Genomic DNA, 24,312 nt, shown 5'->3' with positions numbered 1-24,312 from the left:
CGTCGGCGCCACCGTCGCTCTCTTCGTCCGCCTCATTGGGATTCCTCCCATGGGACCGGACCTCCTCAAACCTCCTGTTGAGGCCCTTCACGACTTCAACCAGCTCCTCCTCAGAGGCTGTATCCGTGTCCGTAACGGACACCCCCCCCCCCACTCATTTTCCACCGGGGTCTTCACAGGCGTCTTATTGATGGGCTGAAAAGAGGATTCCCTCCGCAGTGGCAGGGAAACTCTGGGCCCCGAGGTCGCCTTCACTGGTGTAGCCTCCACAGGCTTCGCCAGGGCGGTCACGACTCCCTCGATTCGGGTGAATCAAGGCCTTCACCACCTTGGGCGCGTTTGAGGCCTTCACCTTGGGGGGAGGGTCACCGCCTCACTCCCCCTTGGCTGATTCCTTCGAGATCGACTGGGGCCTCTCCAGAAGTTTACCCGGGTTCTCGGATTTCCTCTTCCTCGAGCCAGACCGTTGGCTCGTAGTTGATGGCGTCAGTGAAAGTGCGCCCTGCCTGGCAGCCGAGAAGCCCGACCCTTCAGCGATCCCAGTGCCCGCGGACTTGCGGTGCATTGCCTTCTGTTGGGCCCCCGTCGCCGGGGCGCCCTCACAGGACTTAGAAGACCGCTCAGACTTCTTCTTCTCACCTGCTGGGCCCTTCTCCAGCCAGCTGGCGAGGCGGATAAGACGATCCCTCATAGTCTGTTCCGACAAGTTCTTGCAAAATGCACAGTCATTCTCCACGTGCGTTTTGTCTTCGTGAAGGCGGTAGAGACATCTCAAATGCTCATCCTCCTTGAAAACATTCTGTAAACCGCATCCAGGGCAGTTACTGAACAGTTTGGATCCGGGCGACGAGCTCCCCTTGTCCTGGGCCAAGTCCAAGAAGCGTAACTCGATGCAACTTTGCGTGAGGGGCGTCGAAAATTTAGAAACGGGTTCCAGTTGATCGGAAGTAGAAACGGTGGAGCTTGAGGCTCGATTGACCGAAAAAAATGAGATGACTCTTTGAAAAATGGCAAAACGCAGTAAAAGTTTGAGAGCTTTAGCACGAGGACTCCCAACACTTGAACGTGCGGTAAAAATCTGAGGATGGCTGCCAGGGGAGGGGCTTAGGGAGAGGGCAGTCATTGGCTGGGGGCAGTATGACCCAGAGACCAGTGATTGGTTACTACTAAGAAAGACAGATCAGAAACGAAACTGATTTTTTCTTTACCAAGGATTCCCAGCCTGACGACTGGGAATATTCATAAGCATGTGAATCCATGCCAGACCCCATACTGGAGAACCTGGGTTCCTGGGCCTCAGTCATGGGGACAAGAGGGAGGACGTCTGGGGACCCCTGTGGCAGCAAATCGGCAGTCGGTGGCAGCTATGGGCTCTTTTTGGATCTGCAGCACTTCCTTGTTTCAGCGCTCGGTAAACAGCACCACCGCGGCTCTTGGATAGCAGTTGGGCTTCCTTCACTCCTCGAGTCCTGAACTCTGGTGAGGGGACTCGAGCTCTGGTCGTCCTGCTTCTGGAGGGTCCTGAGAAGACTCCTGGAGTTTCTGGCTGGATCACAGACGTTGCACTTGACTACAGATTTCTCGACCCCTGGACCTTGGTTTCTGTTGCAGCAAAGTAGTACAGCCAGTTGAGGAAGGTGGTCCAGTGGAGTTCGTCTCGGGGTTAGTTGGTCCCACTAACCCAAGCGAAGAAGCCCTAAAAGTAACACAGCCACCACCAGCAGGTTGTACAGAAACCTCACTAACAGGTAGATCATGTAGCGCCCAATGTTTGTGCATGCTATGCCTTTCAGTGTGATGGTTCTGAAATTTCTATTCCAGTCGGAACCCGAAGCATCAGTGCCAGGCTTGCAGGCATGTTGAACTCTAAATCACTTCTGTGTTTTCAGTGCTGGTGCATCTCTGGATGCTGTGGTAAGTGAGACATAGGCGACAGACAAGAGGGCATGTTTGCAACCGGATACTTTATTAAAAGAAAGATTGCCTCGTCTAAGCCCTCCTTCTACAAGTAGTTCCTTACTCTAAAAAAATAAAAAAGGGTGCTTGTTATGACACGTCAGAAACTGTGACCTCGGTCAAAACCTACGCTACCCTAACATCTGCCCTACCACTAAGAAAGAAAAGTATAACAAACTTTAATTTATGATAGTATTACTTCCCATTTAAGTGGATTAGTGGAGGATACTAGACACCATCATATCGCCGTTGACTACCAACTCTGCTGTGGCGATTTTGGCTGATTTTAACTTGTGGAAGGGACATGCTAAAGAAAGTAAAGCTATTGATCTTGGAATGTCTTTAAATAACTACCACATAACTATTCACAATAATGAAACTATGCATATAAAAAGTCAAATTCTGGATTGGGTGGGAAGTGGAAATATCTTAATTGACAATGTAATTACCACGCCATGTGCCTGGTCAGATCATTTCTCCATCCGCTTCCAGCTGACACTTCCAATCGCTCACCCTAGGAAACACGAACCTATGCACAAAGTGCTTGGTAGGAACATGAAGGCTGTTACTCCTCCTATCCTCTCAGCATGCCTAGAGGCTATAATGAATACAACTAAGAATTCAGATAGCCCGGAAGTGCTTATTAGTACTTACAATGATGAAATCTTAAGAATGTTACATCAGGTCGCCCCTCTGAAAGTTAGAACGGTTTGAGATACTCCAAACATTCATAGATGGTTTACCACAATGCTGGCAGAACTGAAAACAGCTAAAAGACAGGCGGAGCATACCTGGCAAAAAGACAACACCACAGAACACTTAGAAGATGAAAATTGTAGAAGCCAAGCATAACTTCTACAATAATCAAATCACCAATGCTGGGAACCAAACCAAAGAGCTTTTTTGACTGTTGAGGTCTTGGAAAAAGCCTGCTAGTACATGTCTGGTCATTAAACCCACTAATGACGACTGTAAAAAAGTGCAAAAAGCCTTTGCTGACAAATTAAAAATGGCCCAAAAGAAAATCCTCCAAGAATTAGCTAAAATAACTCCTACTGCTACTCATAGAGAACCCAATCATAACAGTACCGAAGAGGCACAGTCAAATTTTAAAACTACCTCTAAATCTTCAGCCGAAGGAGAACATTCTCCTCAACAATATCGAGCCGAGTTCTGTTTTAAAGAACATACTACGACAGATATTTCTAACATTATGCGGGCCATGCACCCTACAAGCTGCCCGGGTGAACCTTTACTGTCGAAAATGATACTTGAACATAAAGACATGTTTGCCCCTTTTCTCTGTCGGTTTGTAAATTCTTCCATCTGTACTGGCCATATCTCCCCTTCTATAAAACATGTAGTAGTCACTCCGCTGTTGAAAAAAAGCCAGCCTAGATCCCAATGATGCCGCCAATCTTAGGCCAATTACTAACATACTCTTTTTTCTAAAGCTTGTGGATAAAGTAGCTATGCTACAATTGCAGGTACACGTGTCAGAAAGAGGCATCTTTCATAAAAAACAATCCGGGTTAAGCAGTTTTCGTGGCACTGAGAGCGCCTTGTTGGACTTAAAAATGCATATGCTATCTGGGTTGGAATCCGGCAAGTCAGGGCTGCTGATGTTGCTCGATTTATCAGCAGCCTTCGACTTGCTAGATTATGGGATTCTGTTGGATCGGATTTCTACTGTTGGAGGTCTCTCAGGGGAGGCAATAACTTGGTTCAAATCATTTCTTGAGGGGCATAGCTCCCAAATGCATTGGGGCGAGAGTGCCTTCGATGCTGAGATTACCATCTGTGGAGTTCCTCAGGGGGCTTGTCTCTCCCCCCTGCTTTTTAATATTTACATTATCCCACCATGTAGGGATCTTGACAATTCAAACCTCTTATTCTGCAATCAAGCAGACGATTTTCATACTACCTAGAGTGGATTACTGCAACGCCCTCTTGGGAGGAGCGAAGAAGGCAGACCTTCAAAGACTCCAAAAGATTCAAAATGCTGCAGTGCGCATCGTCTTTCAGATGAAGCGCCTATAGATCACATCAGCAGCCAGGACGAGTCTCCACTGGTGCCAGTCTCAGCTAGAATACACTTTACGCTTCTGATGCACCTATATACCTCAAGAACAGGCTAAGAATATATACGCCTAGTAGATCTCTTCGCTCAGCTAAGGCCTGCTCCCTACAAGTAGACCGAGTTAAACGAGCTTGTGGAAATGGTCGCGCTTTTCATGTGCAGGCTGCACGGGCCTGGAATGCCCTGCCGGTTTTCTTATGTAACACAGCCAATCTTCTGATCTTCCGGAAACAGTTGAAGACCTTTTTATTCTCATAATTTTCTGATCCAGCTACCTGTTTCTATTAGATAGGGCTCCATCTTCCTTCTTCATGGTGCCTGGATGCCCTCAGGCTTTGGAGCCTTATAAATAAAATAACATAACAGGATGGTTCTCTGACCACACCCACCCCTCACAAAAAGAGTTCCATGTCTTTTCTGGCCCTAGGCCTATTACTATAGATCAAACAGCTCAAATCCCCCATCCTAAGATAAGCCTGGCAGCTCTGCCACTCTACCAACTGTGGGTAGTACAGGCCTATATTAGAAGGTGGGGCCCTAAAACCAAGGGATTAGTCTTGCAGAGTCCAACACAAATTGGACTTGAGAGAAAAACCTACCTAAGAGGAGGAGCCGTTTGTGGAACGTTCCATTATTTGGGATAGTAGGAGCAGGGGTGATGCCAATACATTTAGTACAAGGTCAGGGGTGCAGCTCTTGTGCACTGCAGCGTCTGGTATAATGAGAAGGCCCATTGTCTTATCAACGCACAGTTGGCCTTGCCAGTTTACTTTGAAAGTGTCTGGATCAGAGGGGTGCACATCACGTGACAGTCACGATTTATTAGTGTTCAATATATTTCAGTAGCCCATACCGTACCTGAACTTAATAGTGATGATGTATTGAGCCATGTGAATAGGGGAATGGGTCTAGATAAGGTTATGTTATCTTCATTTATATAGCGCACGGTCGCCCGAAGGCATCATGGCGCTGAAGAGGGAGAACTGATAAGCTTGGAAAAAGCCACAGAGTAGAGAACTAGAAAAGGGTGGTCTTAAGCACTCTTCTAAAAGCAAGGAGGTTGGGAATCTTCCTCATGACAGGAGGGAGACCATTCCAGAGGTTGGCCGCGGCTATGGAAAAAGCCATACCACCAACCCTAGTACAGTGATATCTTGGAACAATAACGAGATCCGCAGTGGAGGAGCGTAGGTCCCGCTCTGGAAGATAGCGAGAGAATTTGGCCTGCAAAAACTCAGCCCCTTGACCGTGGATAGCCCGGTGAACTATGCACAAGGCCTTGAAGCAAACACGCTGGCTAACCGGCAGCCAATGGACTGAGCGCAGCACCGGAGTGATACGCTGTAGCTGCTGAATCAGGCCAATAGGCTGCAACAGATACAGCGAGTTACAGAAATGCATCGGGCGAGAATTAGTGCTGCGACTACTGGAGGGCGCAATGGTTCGGGTATCATGGGTAGAACCTTCTTCAAAACCCTGAGATGGTAGTGGCCTGCTTGACAGACAGCATGACTTGATATGACAGAGAGGGAGGTAGAGAGATTAACACCTAGGTTTTTTACCTTGCTAACTGGACTGGGGAGGGGACCCAGAAAGGCGGGCCAAAAAGTAGTGGCCCAAAATGAGGGATCCCGGGGGCAGCCCACCACCAACACCTCGGTCTTGTCACCATTGAGCTTGAACCAGTTCTGGTCCATCCAATCGCCAACGGCACTCAAACAGTCACGAAGGCACGACGACACTGCTTCTCGATCCTGATCTAAACGGATCAATATTTGGGTGTCGTCGGCGTACGAGTAGCAGTTGAGGCCGTGGGCGCGGATAAGGCATACCAGTGCCCAGATGTAGATATTAAACAAGATCGGGGACAATGAAGAACCTTGCGGGACACCACAAGTGAGGAGACAGGGCGAAGAGAGGAACGGAGGCATGGCTAAGGTCTGGTTGTGGTCTGATAAAAAAAGAGGTGAACCAAGCAAGAACCTGGCCAGATATTCCGATCTGTGCCAGGCGTGACAACAGGATGGGGTAGTCAACCGTATCGAACGCGGCCGAGAGGTCCGGCAGAATCAGCACCCCAACCTGGACATATCATCCTGCACGGACACAAGCAAGCTTTCAGAGCCTCTGTCTGGTCTAAACCCTGCCTGTGCAAGATTAAAGGTGTGGCCACGGGGAATGGGTCTAGGTAAGGAGTGGCCAATCGGTCCAGGGGATAATAGCATGTTCTACAGGTGGTAGCCAATAAGGGGCGTGGGGTAACAATGTGACCTATGTATGGAGATTTGCCGTTTTCCGCTGTATGACCTGTAACCTCTTGGGGCATGACGAGCTCTGTGTCAGTTAGTTCTACGGGACCGTTTGAGATTGTTATGCATGTAATAAAACTGTGTTTCCCTTGCAAAATATTGCAGTGATCTTTTTGCCTCTTGGACTATTTTTATTGCATGGGTTTTGAGTTGCTATTCTCTTTACGCTATACAGGTTTTACAGTGGTAATGTAATAGGACTGCCTCTACTGACGTCTATGTATTATAATTTCTGTAAAAAACGTGTAATATTCTTTACCAATCACTACATGGTGATTTAAATCTCACACACACACACACACACACACACACACACACACACACACACACACACACACACACACACACACACACACACACACACACACACACGGTACCCAGCATATCCATAGTGCAGAAAAAAGCTCCACAGTGCCATATCTTCACCTTTTACAGAACTGCCATACATACCTTTCAAATGCACAGATGTTGCCAATGCCAGACAATCCAGATGTTGCTCTTCCTTGGACCGGTGGTCCATAGATGTGCTGATAGGAAGCATAGAGCGAGGCTTCTTCTTTTTTGCCACAGACTCTGGAAGAAAAGAAAGTTCCACTTCTACAACCATCATGACAATTGACAAAGTTCATAGTTTGGGCTGATATGTAGGCATTGGCATATCTTTAGCTACACCATTCAACAACTATTGGCAGCATATGCACACAATGTACTGATTTGCCAAGTAGTGACATGATATGCTTCTATCATTTGCCAAGTATTCCTAAGCTATACAAAGTAATGCCCCTAAAAGACTAGTTACTGACATCAGATTAAGTTTGTGTTATAAAATTCTCAGTTACTCCAACTATTGTGTGGTATTGCCAGCAAAATCCGGAGTATGTGGCCCGTTTTCAAGGATAGGCACAGTTAGCAGGGCAGTGCCAGATTCCACTATACTCAGTAAGCACAGCAGTGACGGGCACTAATAAACTAAGCTAGCAAATCTGTGCCAGATTCTATATCCAGTCGGCAAAGAAGTTATGATTAATTATGCATAGGTAGAAAATTATTACCAGTGTCTTTGTTATGATTGATAAAGTGCTTTATTATTAAGCATGCCCTAATGTTTCAATCTCAGGGTCGTCAACGCTACATTGATGATCCCAAATGAGGGTGAAATGCGTTTGTGTTTAGTCGCTGCAACATTGAGCACGGTCATTCGTGCGTTGATAAAGCCATGCGTATAAAATAGCACTGCTCTATAAGCCAATGACAAGTTCATCATATAATGAAAAAAGCAAAGCTTTAATGCTTATTTGTAGACCGATAGAGCAGTGCTGTGCGGCTTGGATTTGGAGGTGAACTTTAGCGTTGTGTGCATGTGAGGCTTTTAAACTGAAATGGCCCATTCGATTATCAAACGTCTTTGTGTACAGGACATGACAAGCTTCAGTGAAAGACGGATGGTTTCTGGGTATTGAGTTAAAAGATAGTTTTCAACAGAACGAGAGAAAAAAAGGTCGATTTAGAAAGAGCACTCTGTGACTACACCGAGTGGTCCTTCTATATCTAAGTGTCATGCCCCTGCTGCACACAGTGCGCGCAGGGGGCTGACAGGGACGTCGGGACCAGGAAGAACTGTTGCTGGAGAACTTGTAGGTGATTATGAGTGTGTGAACGTGTTGCGTGTTAGTGAGTGTAGTGGGAAGGGGTACGCTTGGGTGGGGAGGGATGCAGGGCCACCTGATGAGGGAAGCCCCCGATTTTACGAACATCGATTTACGAACATCCCGCAAGCCAGGGTGGGGATTGTCATATTTCAGCTTTTGTGGGCTGCCGCAAATTGTCCAAAAAGAAAATCTGTCTTCTTGGTAGGCGACCAGCAAAAAGCAAAAATATGGCATAGAATCGGTTTCTGTGCCCACGGAAATCTCGAGGCATCCAGAGCAAGCAATGGAAGCTGCATGCACGAAGGAAGTGGAAATAAGGCTGCAGTGGACATTGTAATATGCAAAACTAAAAACGTTTGAATGTGTCCTCTGCTAAACGCCCCACAAAACACAACATCGTCTTTGCAGCTTAACTTTTCAGATACAAGTCCTTTGAAAGACATGGCTGGGTGCACACATATAAACACGAGGCAGAGTTTTGAAGCACTTTAGCGTTGTGCTCCACATTATAAAATCATCTCATTACACCAACAAGTCAGAGTGTCTGGTCGCTTTAATAACAAAAGGAAATCTTGCTCCCATACTCAAACCAAGGAAGTTTCTAGGTATTCCTACAACGGACCCCAGTTCTAGCACTGACACACTGTATGGCCATATGTATTTTTGCAAGGGGATTCCAATTGTGGTGCCTCCCCTTTAATGGATCAGCATGCGGTGGAGTGACGTTGCACACCGCCGCATGCGTTCCCTGCTGCGTTAGAGCTACTGGGGAGCCCGAACCGAACAGACCGTCTCCTGTGTGGGTCTGTGGCGGGAGGGGGCTCACGGCAGACCGTGGGGCTGGACACCAACCCACAACAGTGACGAGATCGGCACTACACTCGGGCACAGCAGTGATTAAGAAAACAATTTTTTTTTCCTCGAACGAAGAGATCTTCATCTCGTTCTATGCCGCGGAGAGGGAGAGGCACACGCGGCTCGGCGACCATTTTAATAATGAGGCCTAGGATGGTCGCGGCCCTCTAGAAGAGGGTCTGTGCGCCATCCTGCCCCAATTATTGGAACCACAAGCAGCGGGCAGCTGCTTCTGCACGCACGGCACATGAACTCATAATTTCGAACTTTAAAGTGCATATTGGATCGAGTTGAGGTGAGGTGCTGGGGGTGGCCTGCTGCGTTTCTTTGTTTGGACCCCTAGGTCTGCCTGGCTCAATCTTTGGACATATTGGTGCCGATTCACCTTTCTCCTGTGTTTGGCTGCCACACACTGTGTGTGTGTTCTGGACTGGTCTGGTGGGAATGCCCAGGGCTCAATTTTGACTGTTTTGCAGTGGGGTGAAGATCAAGGGAGCCTGCCATCTACTCCTATTCAGCTGGAAGAAGACTGTTGGAGTGAGTTGCGGCCCCATCTATAATCTAGGTGGGGTGCCTGTGTGCTTACACCCATGAATAACCAGGCTGACCAAGCAGCGGCCCAACCCGTTGCTCAACCTGGGGGTCTTGCCCCCATGCCTCAAGCAACGGCCCAGACAAGACCACCAAGGGCGCTGCAGCCACTCCCTGAGTTTGACATCTCTGGGGCCCCTTCCAGCCTGGGGATAGGTGGATAGATTGTTTGGACATGTATTTCCGGGCCACCATAGAAACGAATGAGGACAGTAAGCTGGCGACCCTTTTGTATTCTGCGGGGCCTGCGGTACACGTGATCTTTGAGTCCCTTCAACCAGTAGATGCCTCGTACAGGGCGGAAAAGGCTGCTCTTCACGATTACTTTCTGCATCTAGCAAATGTGGATTATGAGCGCTTTGTTATGACTTCGACCCGTCAAAAGGACGATGAGTCTTTGGACACATTCTATGGCCGTTTGCGACAGCTGTCAGTGGCGTGTGTCTGGGACAATTCAGATGCGATGGTCAGGAATCAGCTGATCCAGGATGTACATCAGGAAAGCTGTGCAGGCAGGTACTGTTAGAACCAGGTATCACCTTAACTGGCATCCTTGAACTGGGTCGGTGCCAAGAGGTGTCTGAGGTAAGGGCATCCAAGATGGAGGCCGGGGTGTGCCGGGCAAAGTGGAGGAGGTGTGTGCTGTAGGCCGTGGCGCAGGAGGCAGAGGTGCCAGGAGGTCATCGGGCAACGTCCGTGACAGGAGGGGAAAATTGGGGGAGGCATGCCTAAAGTGTGGGTATGACCTGCCCCACCCTGCGGAGTGCCCGGCCGCGGGAAAAGCTTCTGGCCGGTGTGGTCTGGCTGATCACTATGCCTGCATGTGTCGAGCCTTTCTACCTGTGGTGATAGGACGAGGAAGCTCCATGCAGATGAAAGAAGAGCAGAGAACAGTAAACAACATTCCAGTCCCTGGATTGTGTCTGACAACAATTCAAATAATAAAAGAGAAGGACTAAGGCCAGGGGGCTGTGGAAGTTGTAGTGGAAGTCGAAGTAGTGGTGGAAGCAGAATGGCCGGAGACAGAAGGAAAATCCAAAATAGTAGTAACAAGCAGATCTTTCAGTATACGATTGGTCTACAAGTCTCAGAAGAGACAGAAAACAGAGGAGAGTCCCGTAGGCGTGGGCTCACAGAAACACGGTATGCCCAGAGAGAGCAGTGTACGATCCCACAAGAAGAACCTCACCGTGCAGCATTCACCAAGAGGTGCTGGTGCAAGGACGCGCAGTGTCAGGTTCCAACTCTGAAGGAAACAGGACAAAAGGAGAGAGGTTGTGGGCAAGCAAGCATGCAGGCAATAATAGAAACCCTCATGTTTGGGAGGCAAGAAAATAGCTGGACCAACAAAAGCAGAAGAGCGAGCCGGCAATCAGCTGTCATTGTGCGACGGCAAAGCAGGCCGAATAGGAGAGCCGACCAGCAACAAGTCGGCTGCGGGACCATCAAGGCCAGTGGATGTGTGCCTAGTCACCACGGGAGATGATTACCGGCTGGAGCTCTAGAGGGAGTTCTGAAAGGTAAGAACTTACTGGGGCTGGTTGAGAAAGAAGGGACAAAGTGGGCAATAACCAGCAGCACGGGGCCGAAGGGTAAACCCCGTTTAGCATCAAAAGTAAAGAAACACACAAGAAGAGTCCCACTCTTTTGGTTCTGTGTGATCAGGTTGAATCTTTTTTAAAAACTATTTATAATCTAATTTATTTTCTTCTTTTTTTACTTTGCTGCAAATATGTGCCTGGCACGTGGGTGGGGGAAATTGGGAAGTGGATCAACGGAGGAGAGTAACAACTGAATCCTAACAAGGGGAGGGGAAGGGAAGGAAAGGAAAGAAGGGAGGTTGGGGATAAACGGGGTTCTGGGAAGTAATGATGAAACAAATATTGGGGTAGGGAGAGAATGGGGAAGTGAACCTGGGAAGAGGGACGGTTAGGGCGGGGATAGGAAGTAAACTGGGGAATATGAATTGTCAGTTTAGAGAAATAACTGGGAAATGCCTAGGATGGGGTCCTTGGTATGCTGTGGGAAGTGGTCAAAGAGGAGCAGGGCCGGGAAGATTAGGGAAGGACCTTTAGGAGCTGGGTAGGGGATGAAGATGGGGAAGGAATGGCTAGCGGGATCCGGGGGGGAAGGTAGCTAACGGGGAGGCAGGGGGGGGCGCCTCGGTAGACATTAGTATGGCGAAAAGGGAAGGAGCTGGGCAATGCGAGGCCTGAGTGGAGGGGAACAGCTAAAGCAGAAGAAGTTTGGACAGCACTGGGTTCGATGAAGGGAGGAAGAGGGGGGAGTCACGATAGGTTAAGGGAAGAACGCCATGGGGATCAGGAAATTGTAATGAAAATCGAGACTACCAAGAGGAAAGGATATGGGGTGAAGAAGAGGGTAATGTAGGGGAAAGAAAGGAATATATAATGGGGGACAAAGGGATAAATTGGATGGAAATAAATAAAGGACATGAGGCGAAAAAGTGAAAAACCAAAATGGGAAAAGGAACCATGAAAATGAAAAAATGAAAAGAAAAATCGAAAGAAAAACTTGGCCAGGGGTATAGAGGGATGGATGGGGAGGGACGGGGCCCTCGACGGGTCCGCAAGGGCCTAACGGGGTGGGGGGTGCGGGGGGGGGGGGGAGTTAGGATGCTACTCTCAGCGCAGAATCCTGAGGTAGCGGCGAAACGGAACACCTGTAAGATAACTCCTGACTTTATGTATTTTAATAAAGTTTGCGGTGGCAATTTCACTTCCACTCAGCCAACTGGTCCTGCCTCTCATTTGGGTATCTGGGGGTGGAGGGGGGGGCTCCAAGGGAGTAAGGGAGTGTTAATGTAATGTGGACACAAGGGGGTGTAAGAGTGTGCAGCATCTCGGGACGTGCCCCATCTACGGGGTGTCAGTGCTGTGTGTGATTAGGTTGACTCTTTTTTTTTTAAACTATTTAATTCAATTTCTTTTCTTCTTTTTTACTTTGCTGCAAATATATGCCTAGGAGACTTTTATATTGCCTTGTTTCTTCTTTTTTAATTTCTGTTTTAGTCTTTTATATCTAGTAATATTAGAATCATTGTACTATGTGATAGTTGAATGAAATTAGTTGTGCATTCTTTTTTTTTGTTTCTCTGTTCTGTAAAAGGATGTAACGTGTTTTCGTTTGTAAAAGGTTGCATCAACCAAATACAAATAAAAAAATATATATATACCTAGGAGACCCCCTGCAGCCCCCCCATGATTCCTTTACATTAGTTATTTACCTAAAGCCACCCCCAAATACATTTGCGGCCAAAATAGTTTATAAAAATTCAATGAAATCCTATTCGACCATTTCTTCTGCGGCAAAACCTCCTATTACCACTTTTCCTCGCACAAAAAATAAGGAATAGTAAAACACCAATAATCCAAATACGATACTTGTACTTGAAAAGAGACGATGACCCCCCACTCTTCCTCGTCCCATTGATTCTGGGAATAAAAGAAGTGACAGTACTTGGCAGGAGAACATACCAAGTCTGTCAGAGGTGGGGAGGAATTTATTTTAGTAGTGGCACAAGTAGCAATCTTTAGGAAAGATTAGGGGAAGTGGATTGTCCCTCTTGGCATTACCAGATGCGATCTAAGGGAAGAAAGTAACTTCCCGCAAACATAATGGACCAATAAGTAAGATAATCTTACTTGTAATGCAGTGGAACTGTTTTGGAACACTTTTTGCTTTTCATATTGGAACTCTGTACGCAGGAGTTGAGAAAGGCTACAGAAAAGCAGCCGAAGGACACTTTAGTTTTCACCTTGTTGTACCTTTAGTAATATTCAGAGTGTGAGGGTCAGAATAGGTTTTGGACACAGGACAGAGCATTAATTTGAACATCTTGACAACGACTGTCTCAGTTTTGTTGAGGCAGGGAATCTCTTCATAGTGCTAGGGCTAGTGAGGAATTTAGCCAACGGATTTTATTAATTGAATAAAAGCATTTGACAACCAAACGCTCATGTGTCCGTCTCTCCTCAACTCCAACCCGTGAGTGCAAGTCTGCTATTGTTATTTTTTTTAAAATATATCCAATCATTGGAAGGAATGGCATGGGAGCTTAACACATCACGATGCAAAACACGCCAATGTGTCAAACATGTTCCGGGAACTTGGGAGCCAATGTCTCACTCGGCAAAAGACATATCTCCTTTTTTTCCATCTGCATGTTTTGGACAAACCAGTTACAGCTGGTTTCCTGTACATACCTTTAACTAGGCATTACACATTCATACATGTCCCTCTCCCATGCCTGCACCACAAACAAATACACACACACCGTACCCACCTGTTTTTTCCTTTCGTCTATCCTCCTTCAATGGCTCTTTTTTGGCGGTTAAACTTTTCAGGGGTTGTGGGGGTTTTGGTTTGTCAGGCATTGACACAGGAACGATAACCGGCTGCAAAACATTTTCATCAGAAGCTGAAAGGTTAAAGAAAATTCTTGAGTTCTTAAGAACCTGCACACAATGCTCCAAATTACGCTTGTGACCAGTGCAGAAGAGAAACCCGACACACGTGTTTGAGAATGGTATACCAAGGGCCCCCTTAAATCAATCACTCACTCAACACACCATCTTAACAGTAAGGTGGAGATAAGTAACAATGCAGTCATTCTGCGTGCAAGCAAAGCTGGCTGTAGAAAGGTTGTTTCCTGGACACTCTGGTAAGGTTCTTCAGGTAAGCTTTATTGTAGTTACATTACAAGTTGTTACAGCGAACCACTGGGTCCCATCACCCAGGCTAGCTTCTACCAACTGCTCAAATCTAGAACCTTAACATAGCATTCACACCCAAACATTCTGCCACAGCACACCAACATTCTCTCAGCTCATCATACATCTGCATACACTCCAAGCACGTCACAACACATCTCCCTCCTTACATTCACACGCACAAAACCACAAGAGGAAACACACAGGGACACACACCAACAAGCCATCCATAATGAGCGGGGAGCGCCCCCACCCACAAAATACTCTTTGTCCGTACACGGAGGGCGTCCTCCCTTTCGACACTAGTTCACTTCTGCAGCACTCTTCAAAAAATTAGGGCACATTCGTAACTGGTACGGACTCACTCTGCTCAACCTCAACTCTACCAGAGAAGGCGCGACCCTCCAACCACGTGGAACACCATTTACATCCACAGTTCTGTGCGGAAGGTGCGACCCTCCACTTTGCGGAACACCATACCCACATGCACAACCTCACTTCTCTCATGGAAGGCGCGACCCTCGAACTATGTGAGGCACCATACACGCCAACTGTTTTTCACGGAAGGCGCGACCCTCCAACTATAGGGAACACCATTCCCACATAGTCATTTATGCCAAATTCACTTCAAGCATCTTATAAATGCCTTGCACCAGCCGGCATGGTTCTATTTTAAACACCCATTCCCCACATAACCATTACATTGGTTAACTGCTAAAAGTCCACGCTGATGGGCGTCAGCTCTAAACCTGCAACTCCTCAATAGGTTAATTTTGGCCCACGTACACAGGCTCTCTAATCACGCCACTTACGGCACACTTCATGCATTTCCCTTGTTATGAACAATAATAATAAACAATTTAAAGTAAAAAAATGCACATTCCAAAAAAGCATTTTACCACTAAATTGCAATTCCTCAAAGAACAAGTTACTTTCTTACCTGGTAACGTTCTTTCGATGGGATGGTCCAGCGACGTATTCCATATCTATGACATGTAATCACCACAGCTGTGCTGCTTCGGAAACTTTTTTCGGCGTCTGCGTCCTGCGTCGATGATGTCGATGCGTCGTCGTCGAGGACCTCCTCCGACGTCCGACATCATCCGATGTGATAAGTAGGACGCACAACGCCCGTAGCCTCAGTTGTAGTTTTTTCCCCCAGAACGTGCGACATTAGTCAACTGCCAGTCAGACACAAAGCCTTGCGGAACTTAAGCTGCAATCGCAAAAGAAATTCTGCAGCGGGGAAGGCAGGGCGGGAGCGATATGGAATACGTCGTCGGACCATCCCATCGAAAGAACGTTACCAGGTAAGAAAGTAACTTGTTCTTCGTGGGGATTGGGTCCTCCGACGTATTCCATATCTATGACAGACTCCCAAAGCAGTACCAGAGCAAGGAGGAGGGAAAGAATTTAGAATCAAAATTTGAATAGCCAATCAAATAGCAGAGCAAAGGACCGCCTTGCCAAAGGCCAGATCCTGTCCTCGGATGGAATCGAGGGAATAGTGACGTACAAATGTATGTACTGAAGCCCAGGTGGCTGCATCACAGATGTTGCGGATAGGAACACCCCTCTGCAGGGCAGTAGATGCAGCCATACACCTGGTAGAATGGGCCCGCAAGCCAGCCGGTGGGTCCTTACCCGCCAAGCGGTAACACTCCGAGATGGCCAAAATAATCCAGCGAGACAAAGTCTGTTTCGTCACAGCTTGCCCCAAACGCTTTCCAGCGTAACCAATAAAGAGTTGATCGTCCACTCTGACCCGGGACATGCGTGAAACATAAAAGCTTAAAGCTCTCCTAGGATCAAGCCTATGGAGCCTTTCCTCTTCCTTACCAGGATGCGGAGGAGGATAGAATGCCGGAAGAACAACCTTCTGGGCCAAATGAAATTCCGTCACTACCTTCGGAAGAAAAGAAGGACGCACTCTAAGGACAACCCTGTCCTTGTGAAATACAGTGAAGGGTGGCTTAACTGAAAGTGCCTGTAACTCACTCTGCGAGCAGAAGTAACCGCAACTAAAAACACAGTTTTCAGAGTTAACAGCCTCAAAGGGCAAGAATGTAAAGGCTCAAACGGAGCACCCATAAGAAACTTAAGAACAAGGTTTAAATCCCAACCGGGCACCAGGAAAGGTGACGGAAGGAACACATTAGTGAGCCCTTTCAGAAACTGTGAAATTAAAGGGATTTTAAAGTAAGAACACTCTTCAGACGAGCGCTTAAAGATAGACAGCGCCGCCAGGTAACCTTTAATGGTACCCACTTGCAAGCCCCTGTGGGCCAAAGAAAGTAAAAAGGACAGAACCATGGGGATGTCACATGCAAAAGGATCCACATTCTGAACTCTGCACCAGTCGCAGAACTTACGCCAACGGCAACGGTACAGAGACTTTGTTGCTGGCCTTCGGGCTGAAAGCAACACCTCCATCACGTCTTCAGGGAGGTCCCAATCCTTATACCTCAACCTTTCAGAAGCCAAGCGTGAAGGTTGAGGGATCTGACCTCTGGATGGAGAACCTGACCCCCCCTTCCGTGAGAGCAGATCGTCTTGGTAGGGAAGACGACGTGGAGGGCAGATGGACAAGTCGAGAAGGTCCGGGTACCACGTCCTCCGAGCCCACGCCGGAGCAATGAGGATCATCTGGGAACCGAACTTCCGTAACCTCTGCAGCACTTGCGGGATGACGGGGACTGGAGGAAACGCGTACAGCAGCGGGAATGACGACTCCACCACGAACGCGTCTCCTAAGGCTCCTTTTGGAGGAAATTCCCGCGAGCAAAACCTTTCGCACTTCCGGTTGACACTGGAGGCGAAGAGATCCACTTGAGGGGTCCCCCAAAGGGCGAAGATCTCCAGGAGAATCTCCTGAGCCAACTCCCACTCGTGAGAGATCACGCTCTGCCTGCTCAGAGCGTTTGCCGTCACGTTTTCGACTCCGGCCAGATGAACTGCCGAGATCGAAACTTCCTGCTGGATGGGCCAGAACTCGAGCTGCATCGCCTCCCTGCACAGAGGAAGTGACCCTGCCCCCCCCCCTTTTTGTTGAGGTAGTGCATGGCCACTGTGTTGTCCGTCAGGATCAGGACATTCTTTCCTCACACAGTCGGCAGAAAATCCTTCAGGGCTAGCCTGACGGCCCTCAGCTCCAACAGATTGATATGGAGTCTGGACTCCGACGGAGACCAACGACCGCTGACTGTCAGCCAGTTGGCATGAGCTCCCCATCCCGTGAGGGATGCATCCGTCACGATCGTCACCTCCGGCCAGGGAAGCCAAAATGGAGCCCCCTTCATCAAGTTGCCTTCGACGGCCCACCACAGAAGGTCCCGGGCGACCAAGGGCGGCACCTGAACCGGGTCCGACATCCTGCCGGAGGACTGCGACCATTGCGTCTTGAGTGCCCACTGCAAAGATCTCATCCGCAGGCGAGCCTCTGGCACCAGAAGAATGCAGGATGCCATGAGGCCGAGCAACCGCAAGAACTCGAAAACTGCGAGCGTCTGGGCATGCTGAAACTTGTGCACCATCTGCTGAATGTGAAGAGCCCTCACCTGGGGAGGAAAACACTGCCCCAGGGAAGTGTCGAGCACTGCTCCGATGTACTGGAGCCGCTGTGTTGGCGTCAAATGGGACTTCTTTAAATTGAGGGAGAAGCCCAGCCTGTGAAGGGAGTGGCAGGTGACGGACAGATGATCCAGGACTTGCTCGGGAGAGCTCCCCCTGATCAACCAATCGTCTAGATAGGGGTAGACGTGAATCCCCCCTTGCCTGAGATGCGCTGCCACCACCACCATGAGCTTGGTGAAAACCCTCGGGCGGAGGTCAATCCGAACGGCAGGACCCGAAACTGAAAGTGCGAGTCGCCAACCGCGAACCTCAGGTACTTCTTGTGCTTGGGATGGATCGGCACATGGAAGTAAGCATGGTCGAGTGACACCAACCAGTCCTGAAGCTGAAGGGCCTGGAGGACTTGAGAGAGAGTAACCATCTTGAACTTGTCCTTCCTGAGGAGTTTGTTCAAACCGCGCAAGTCCATTATGGGTCTCAATCCCCCGTCTTTCTTCGAAATCAAAAAATAAGGCGAATACCATCCCTTGTTCCTCTCCGCTGCAGGCACCAGTTCTATGGCGCCTTTCTCCAGCAGGGCTTGAATTTCCTGCACAAGGAGCGGATCCGGACTCTGCAAAGAGAGGTTCCCCGGTGGATTGTCGCGAGGCCTGTGCCGAAAGGAAGACAGTAGCCGTGGGTTATGATCTCCAGAACCCACACATCTGAAGTAATGGCTAATGGCTTGCCACTCTACAAGATGCTGCGCCAGCCTTCCCCCAACCGGCGAACCATGGGACATGGCCTCATGACTGAGTGGGAGCGGCTGCGGCGTTACCTGAGGGCAAAGAGGCAACTGCCCGAGCGGCCTTGGCACCACGGGTACGCTGTCGTCCACCTCTGGTACCCCTGCGTTGGCCTCTTTGACTGCCAGCTCCTCTCGCTTTACTGAAGGACGAGTAATAGCGAAAGGAACCACCCCTCCACTGCTGTCCCCTAGGACGAAAAGGTGGAGGTTGGCGAACTGCAGCGCCCAACGACTTCGCTGCAGCTTTTGAGGTCTGCAACCTCTCAAGGCTCTCGTCAGCCTTGCTGCCAAAAAGGTGTTCACCGTCAAAGGGCATGTTGAGGAGCCGGGACTGCACATCAGGAGCAAACCCCGACTTCCGCAACCACGCAAACCTGCGTATCACGGTGCTCGCCGCCATGGACCTACTGACGCATTCAGCTAAATCCAAACCCAATTGAACGGACTCACATGGCATCCTTACCATCCTGGACCATAGCAAGGAAACCATCCCGTTCGTCCCCTTCGGGAATATCTTCAGCCGCTAATGCAACACAGTTCCACAGTGTGTGTGTGAAACGAGACAAGGCACAAATGGAGTTGGCCGCCTGAAGCGCCATACCACCAGAAGAAAACAGTTTCTTCGCCCAGCCATCAAAACGTTTGTCGTCCCTATCAGGAGGGATGGTAGGATACGACGCCTGCATGTGTCGAGCCGTGGCCGCCTGCACCACCAAACTCTCCGGAGTGGGGTGCCTGGTCAAGTAGCAGGGGTCGCTACTGGCTGGACAGTATTTTCGCGAAAAGGATCTGCCCACCGCCGGGAGACTCTCCAGAGCAGTCCAAGCCGCCGCCACCCTTCTCTGTAAAGCCATATGGAACGCCAGTACCGGGTCAGTTGGGGGACCAACAGCAAGGATGTCCGTTAGATCATCCTGCACAAACTCCCCTGGGGGAGCAGACCATCCCAAGTACTCAGAAACCCTAGCCGTAAGGCGCCGGTACGAGGAATCGGCATGGGAGCCAGGCTCAGGCCTACAAAACTCCACCTCCGGAGAGGTGTCCAGTCCACTGGCATCATGCAGTGACTGCCTCAAATCGTCAAACTGACTATGGCCCGAGACAATTTCATCTGGAACCTGACTAGGAACCAGGCCATCAGAATCCTCATCCGCCTCTGAAATATATTCCAGGTGGCGAAAGGAAGGCACCCGAGAGTGCTGGCTCTTAACCAGAGCCTTCCTAGGGGGTTCCCCCGTGCCACGGGGTACCTCCGACACGAAAGGCGTCGAGCGAATCGGCGCCGGCGTCGAGAGAACAGGCATCGGCGCCGAGAGGATCGGGGTCGAGGAAATCTGCGTCGACGTCAGATGCAGCGCCGCCAGCATCGGCGGCGTCGACACAGCCCTCGAAGCCGGAGCCACGAGCGTGTCCTTCGACGACCTGAGCGTCGACGGCTTCGACGACTTCCTCGAAGCCGGAGCCTCGAGAAAGCCTTTCGACGCCCTCGACGCCTCAGACGTCGATGTCTTCCTCGAAGACCTCACAGGTGCACACGGTCTCGAACGCGTCGAGGACCGGGACCTGGAACGGGGGCGTCGAGAATGAGTCTCCTTGTCCGAACGGGACCTCTAACGTGACTCGTGGCGACCACTCTTGCGAGCGATGTCTCTCGACCTCTCACGACCGACCCCACTCGGGGGCGCGGACGGCTTAGTGCCCTGCGACTCGAGAATCGCCAGCATTTTCTTCCCGAAGGAAGCGCATTCCTCCGGCATTGCACGGCTGGTAGGGTAAGCGACGTGCCGGGCAGAGTCCTCCGAAGAGGACCTGGAAGACGACCGGTGTCGGCGCTTCCGAGAATGCCTCGAAGAGGTTGAGGAGTGGCGAGACTGACTCCTAGAAGGAGACCCACGAGACTTCCGACGATGACGCGGAGAGTCACCTCTCGAATCATCCGTCGAAAGCCCCGCAGACTTCGACTTCCGGGGCTTGGACACCCGACCTACCGACAACTTCTTACGTTCGCGTAAGGCTTTGGACGTGAGCGACTGGCAGTCGATACAGTCATCCGTGTCGTGGGCCTCCCCGAGGCACCAGAGGCAGGCGTCGTGCGAGTCCGTCACCGACATCTTGGACCCACACTCCCCGCACTTCTTGAAGCCCGGACGCGGGGTCGAAGACATCTTCACACGAAGGATTTTCACAAAAACGAACAGGTTCGAAGAACCGAGAAGAACAGAACTCCAAAGAGTCAAGGCGTTAACCGAGATTCACGAAGCAACACGTCCGCGGAAAAAACGGAACTGAGGCTACGGGCGTTGTGCTTCCTACTTATCACATCGGATGACGTCGGAGGAGGTCCTCGACGACGGCGCATCGACGTCATCGACGCAGGAGCCGAAAAAAGTTTCCGAAGCAGTACAGCTATGGTGATTACATGTCATAGATATGGAATACGTCGGAGGACCCAATCCCCTCGAAAAGTTACACTAGTCAATTTACACAGGAACTCCACCTCATGCACACTTAATGCACCTCCATTCCCACTTAATAGCAATTACTTTAATTCCTAAAAGTCGGTAGGTGCATTGCACCTCTAACCCTGCAAATGCCTCAAATGGTTATGCTAGTTCACTCACCTCATCACTCTCACATACCGTCTCCATATACTTTTACCTATTTCAACCTCTATAAAAGGATACAACATCATTAGATCTTGCAAAAGAAAACTTCCATCCACCAGCTTCCACTGTGCATCTCCTCACAGCAGTCTGCGCAGCTTTTCCCTGCTCTCCGAGCAGACTTTTATCTTGTGACGTTATGGCTATTTGGCTCGCCTTCCTTCATGGGACTGCACAACGTGTTTTTTACAAAATCACTGGGGCAGTACAATGGTATGTCTGCACGTCAGACGCAACCTGCTATGGGTGTACCAACGCTCCGTTGATCACCTGCTTTACACGCAATCTCTGATGTCCTTTTTTCCTTTGCTAGAAATCGGAGATTAACTGCGCAATAGCCGACAAAGCAGCCGCTCAGAACTACGCAAACTCATCTGCACATTTCATAAATGCTCTTCTCGCTGAAACTGTCATAAACATACATAAAAGCCGTCCTGATCAGCGGCGTCATTTCATTTGACTTTGTTCCAGAGCACTATTCCCAATTGTATCTTCAACATTGCACTACTAATGTTTCCCCCGCAACTCCTTCGGCTACTGCACAGCGTTCCTTACACCGCTGGGTCCTTTCCTCATAACGCAGCACAGTGCACAGATCGCGGCCCAACGTTCCCATTGAGGAACAGAACGTTGCCAATGGAGCGTCACTATTGAAGTTGCTGAATCCCTCAGCACGCCAGTGACGTCGCCATTCGTACTGTGATCATGGAAGAGGGTTGAACCTACAGCGTATTAACGGTCACAGAACTATGAGGTAGGTCTTCTTTGCCCCACGCTGCGACATTTGTGGATGCGGTTTTTTAACCCTTTATACCCATTACTCCTCGGCCACTTATACACCGTAACAATGTTGAGCCTTCAACCCATCAACAGCCTTTGGATAGCTCAGTACCTTTTTATATATATCACTCGATTCTTTTGTTGACTTCAACAGCCTATTACTTTCAGGCATAGCTCGGTCATCCGCATGGCTTCTAGTGTACCCTTCCAGAACCCTTTCTGTATTTGACCAGGGTAGGGGATTTCTCACAGCACCTTCATTTCTTCTGTCCTGGCTACATTTCTCCTGGTTAGGCCCCACCTTTTATTCTTCTCTGGGCATGGGGTTTCTGCCTCATCAGTTCACTTCTGCCATTGCCCCCCCCCCCTTCCCCCTTCTCACTCTCCCCTTGGCTCTGCACTAGGGTTTTTCTTCCCCTACTTCTGGGAGGTGGACAAGGCTTCTTTAACTGGGCCTTTTTAACTTCCTCGTCCCTTTCCCCTGGGTGATGGGACTTCTCATGGGGAGCAGTGGTTTCTCTCCTTTTCTACTTCCCCTCAGCAGACTGACCACATTTTTCTTCTCTCTGCATGTAGGTTATTTTTCTTCTGCTTAGAAGACCCCTCGTCGCCAGTGTAGAAAGGTTGTTCCCCAGACAGTCTGGTAAGGTTCTTCAGGTAAGCTTTATTGTAGTTACACTACAAGTTGTTACAGCGAACCACTACGTCCCATCACCCAGGCTAGCTTTACCAACAGCTCAAACCTAAAATCTTCACATAGCATTCACACCCAAACATTCCACCATAGCACGCCAACATTCTCTCAGCTCATCATACATCAGCATACACTGCAAGCACTTCACAACAGTGGCATTAAGGTTATTTCTATTATAGATACTGCACATATGATAAGCATACATTTTCGTTGCCCCATTGTTTTCTTTTTCTTTTCTTTTTTTTTAGAGACAAAGAGATGAATGCATGGACCAAAGTCTACCCAGTCGTGTGAAGTAAAACCTTTAGGCTGCCACCTCTGCTTTGATTGATATTTTATTTCTATCGTGCTCGTACACAAGTGTTTCAGAGCGCGACAAGGCAAGGGAGGGGAACAGGGGAGAACAAAAACAGCGATCTTACTAGGCCCAGTGACATTGAGAACTCGCAGGTGCATGGGAGAGGGGGGAGGGGAAAAGTGCATGGAAGCGGGGAGAGGTGGAAAGTGCGAAGCAGAGGAGAAACAGATAAATAACAATAATTATATAATAAAGGCAAAAAACAGTGGTAATGCAGCCAGCAATTTGCAAGTGCTAAGTTTAAAGGCAGCAGACAGGGTAGGTCTGATAAGTGCAGGAAGAAAAAGGGGGGCTGTATGGGTACAGATACAGACCACAGTGCGTCAGACGTAGGCTTGCACTGATCCCATATCAGATCCAGGCTTGCACTGCTCCTGCTGTGCTAGCCGTGCTCTTTGTGATTGACGACTGGCTGGCTTTCTGCTATATATGCAATATTTTGTGCGAGCAAAGCTAACACTGTTGTCATCCATACGGTACACATGCTGTATGCTAGGTGTATGTTGTGTGTTTGATGAACTGGCCATACCTTTCACGGAGGTGGTCCCAGGGACGCTGGACTCCATGGCCTCTTCCTCTTCCTCCGGGTCTGAAGTGACGTTGTCTGCTGGGCTTACTTTGCCATGACCAAACCCATCCCTGCTGCCCACTTGGCTCAGGTCAGGGTTTGCAGGGCCTTTGCTGCCCTCCAAAGCTGGCCCTGCTTTCTTTTTCTTCTTGGCTTTGGGCTTGGGTTGGAAGGTGCGCTTCTTTTCCAGATCTGTGCTCTTCTTCCCTGTGAATTAATGAACATACATCGTAAAACCAGGAGTAGGTATGTTGCCCCCTTTTCAAACCAGGCTATGGTTAGCCAAATAAACCACAGCAGCTCTTCTAGAAGCAGGCCGCTGCTCAAATACTGGGGGAAGAGTCGCCAGTGAGACATCTGGAGTGAGTATCTATTGAATTCAATTGTGAATTTTGTCTTTTTGCGATCCATGTATACGCTGAGAAGTCTTTCCAAACCAACGGACCAGCACATTGTACACCAGATTTTGGAAATGGCCCGGGAACCTCCCATACCATTGTCACCAGGAAGGGTAGGGGATAGTGGAACAGGAGGCCCGCTCTATTTGCGCCACTAATACATAGTAAAAAAATACCATTTTATACCACCCTTGTTGCCAAGTAGGGGAGTCACCCAGAGGAATTGGTTATACTCACAGAAAAAACGAAAATGTCACACTTCGTGTCTGACGGATATACTGAAATCTGTGGCAGCGCTGGAACAGCTGAGAGTGGGCG

At 49.2% G+C, this 24,312-nt stretch overlaps 1 protein-coding gene across 2 annotated transcripts in view; it reads right to left on the bottom strand.

The window, feature by feature from the left end:
* The window catches only part of GEMIN5 (gem nuclear organelle associated protein 5), a 1,331,385-nt gene that overhangs the window by 476,114 nt on the left and 830,959 nt on the right, over nt 1-24,312 (bottom strand). For both annotated transcript variants that reach the window (XM_069653955.1, XM_069653956.1), the window contains exons 17-19: nt 23,558-23,803; nt 13,747-13,881; nt 6,796-6,918 (exon numbers count right to left, since the gene is read on the bottom strand). In XM_069653955.1, the coding sequence (XP_069510056.1) occupies nt 6,796-6,918; nt 13,747-13,881; nt 23,558-23,803 (504 nt within the window). The remainder of the gene's footprint in view (nt 1-6,795; nt 6,919-13,746; nt 13,882-23,557; nt 23,804-24,312) is intronic.

Source organism: Ambystoma mexicanum, chromosome 3q, assembly GCF_040938575.1.
Source record: "Ambystoma mexicanum isolate Mex_15411 chromosome 3q, UKY_AmexF1_1, whole genome shotgun sequence".
Taxonomy (NCBI): Eukaryota; Metazoa; Chordata; class Amphibia; order Caudata; family Ambystomatidae; genus Ambystoma; species Ambystoma mexicanum.
Note: the sequence above shows the minus strand (reverse complement) of the source record. Positions and strands in the feature narration are given on the sequence as shown.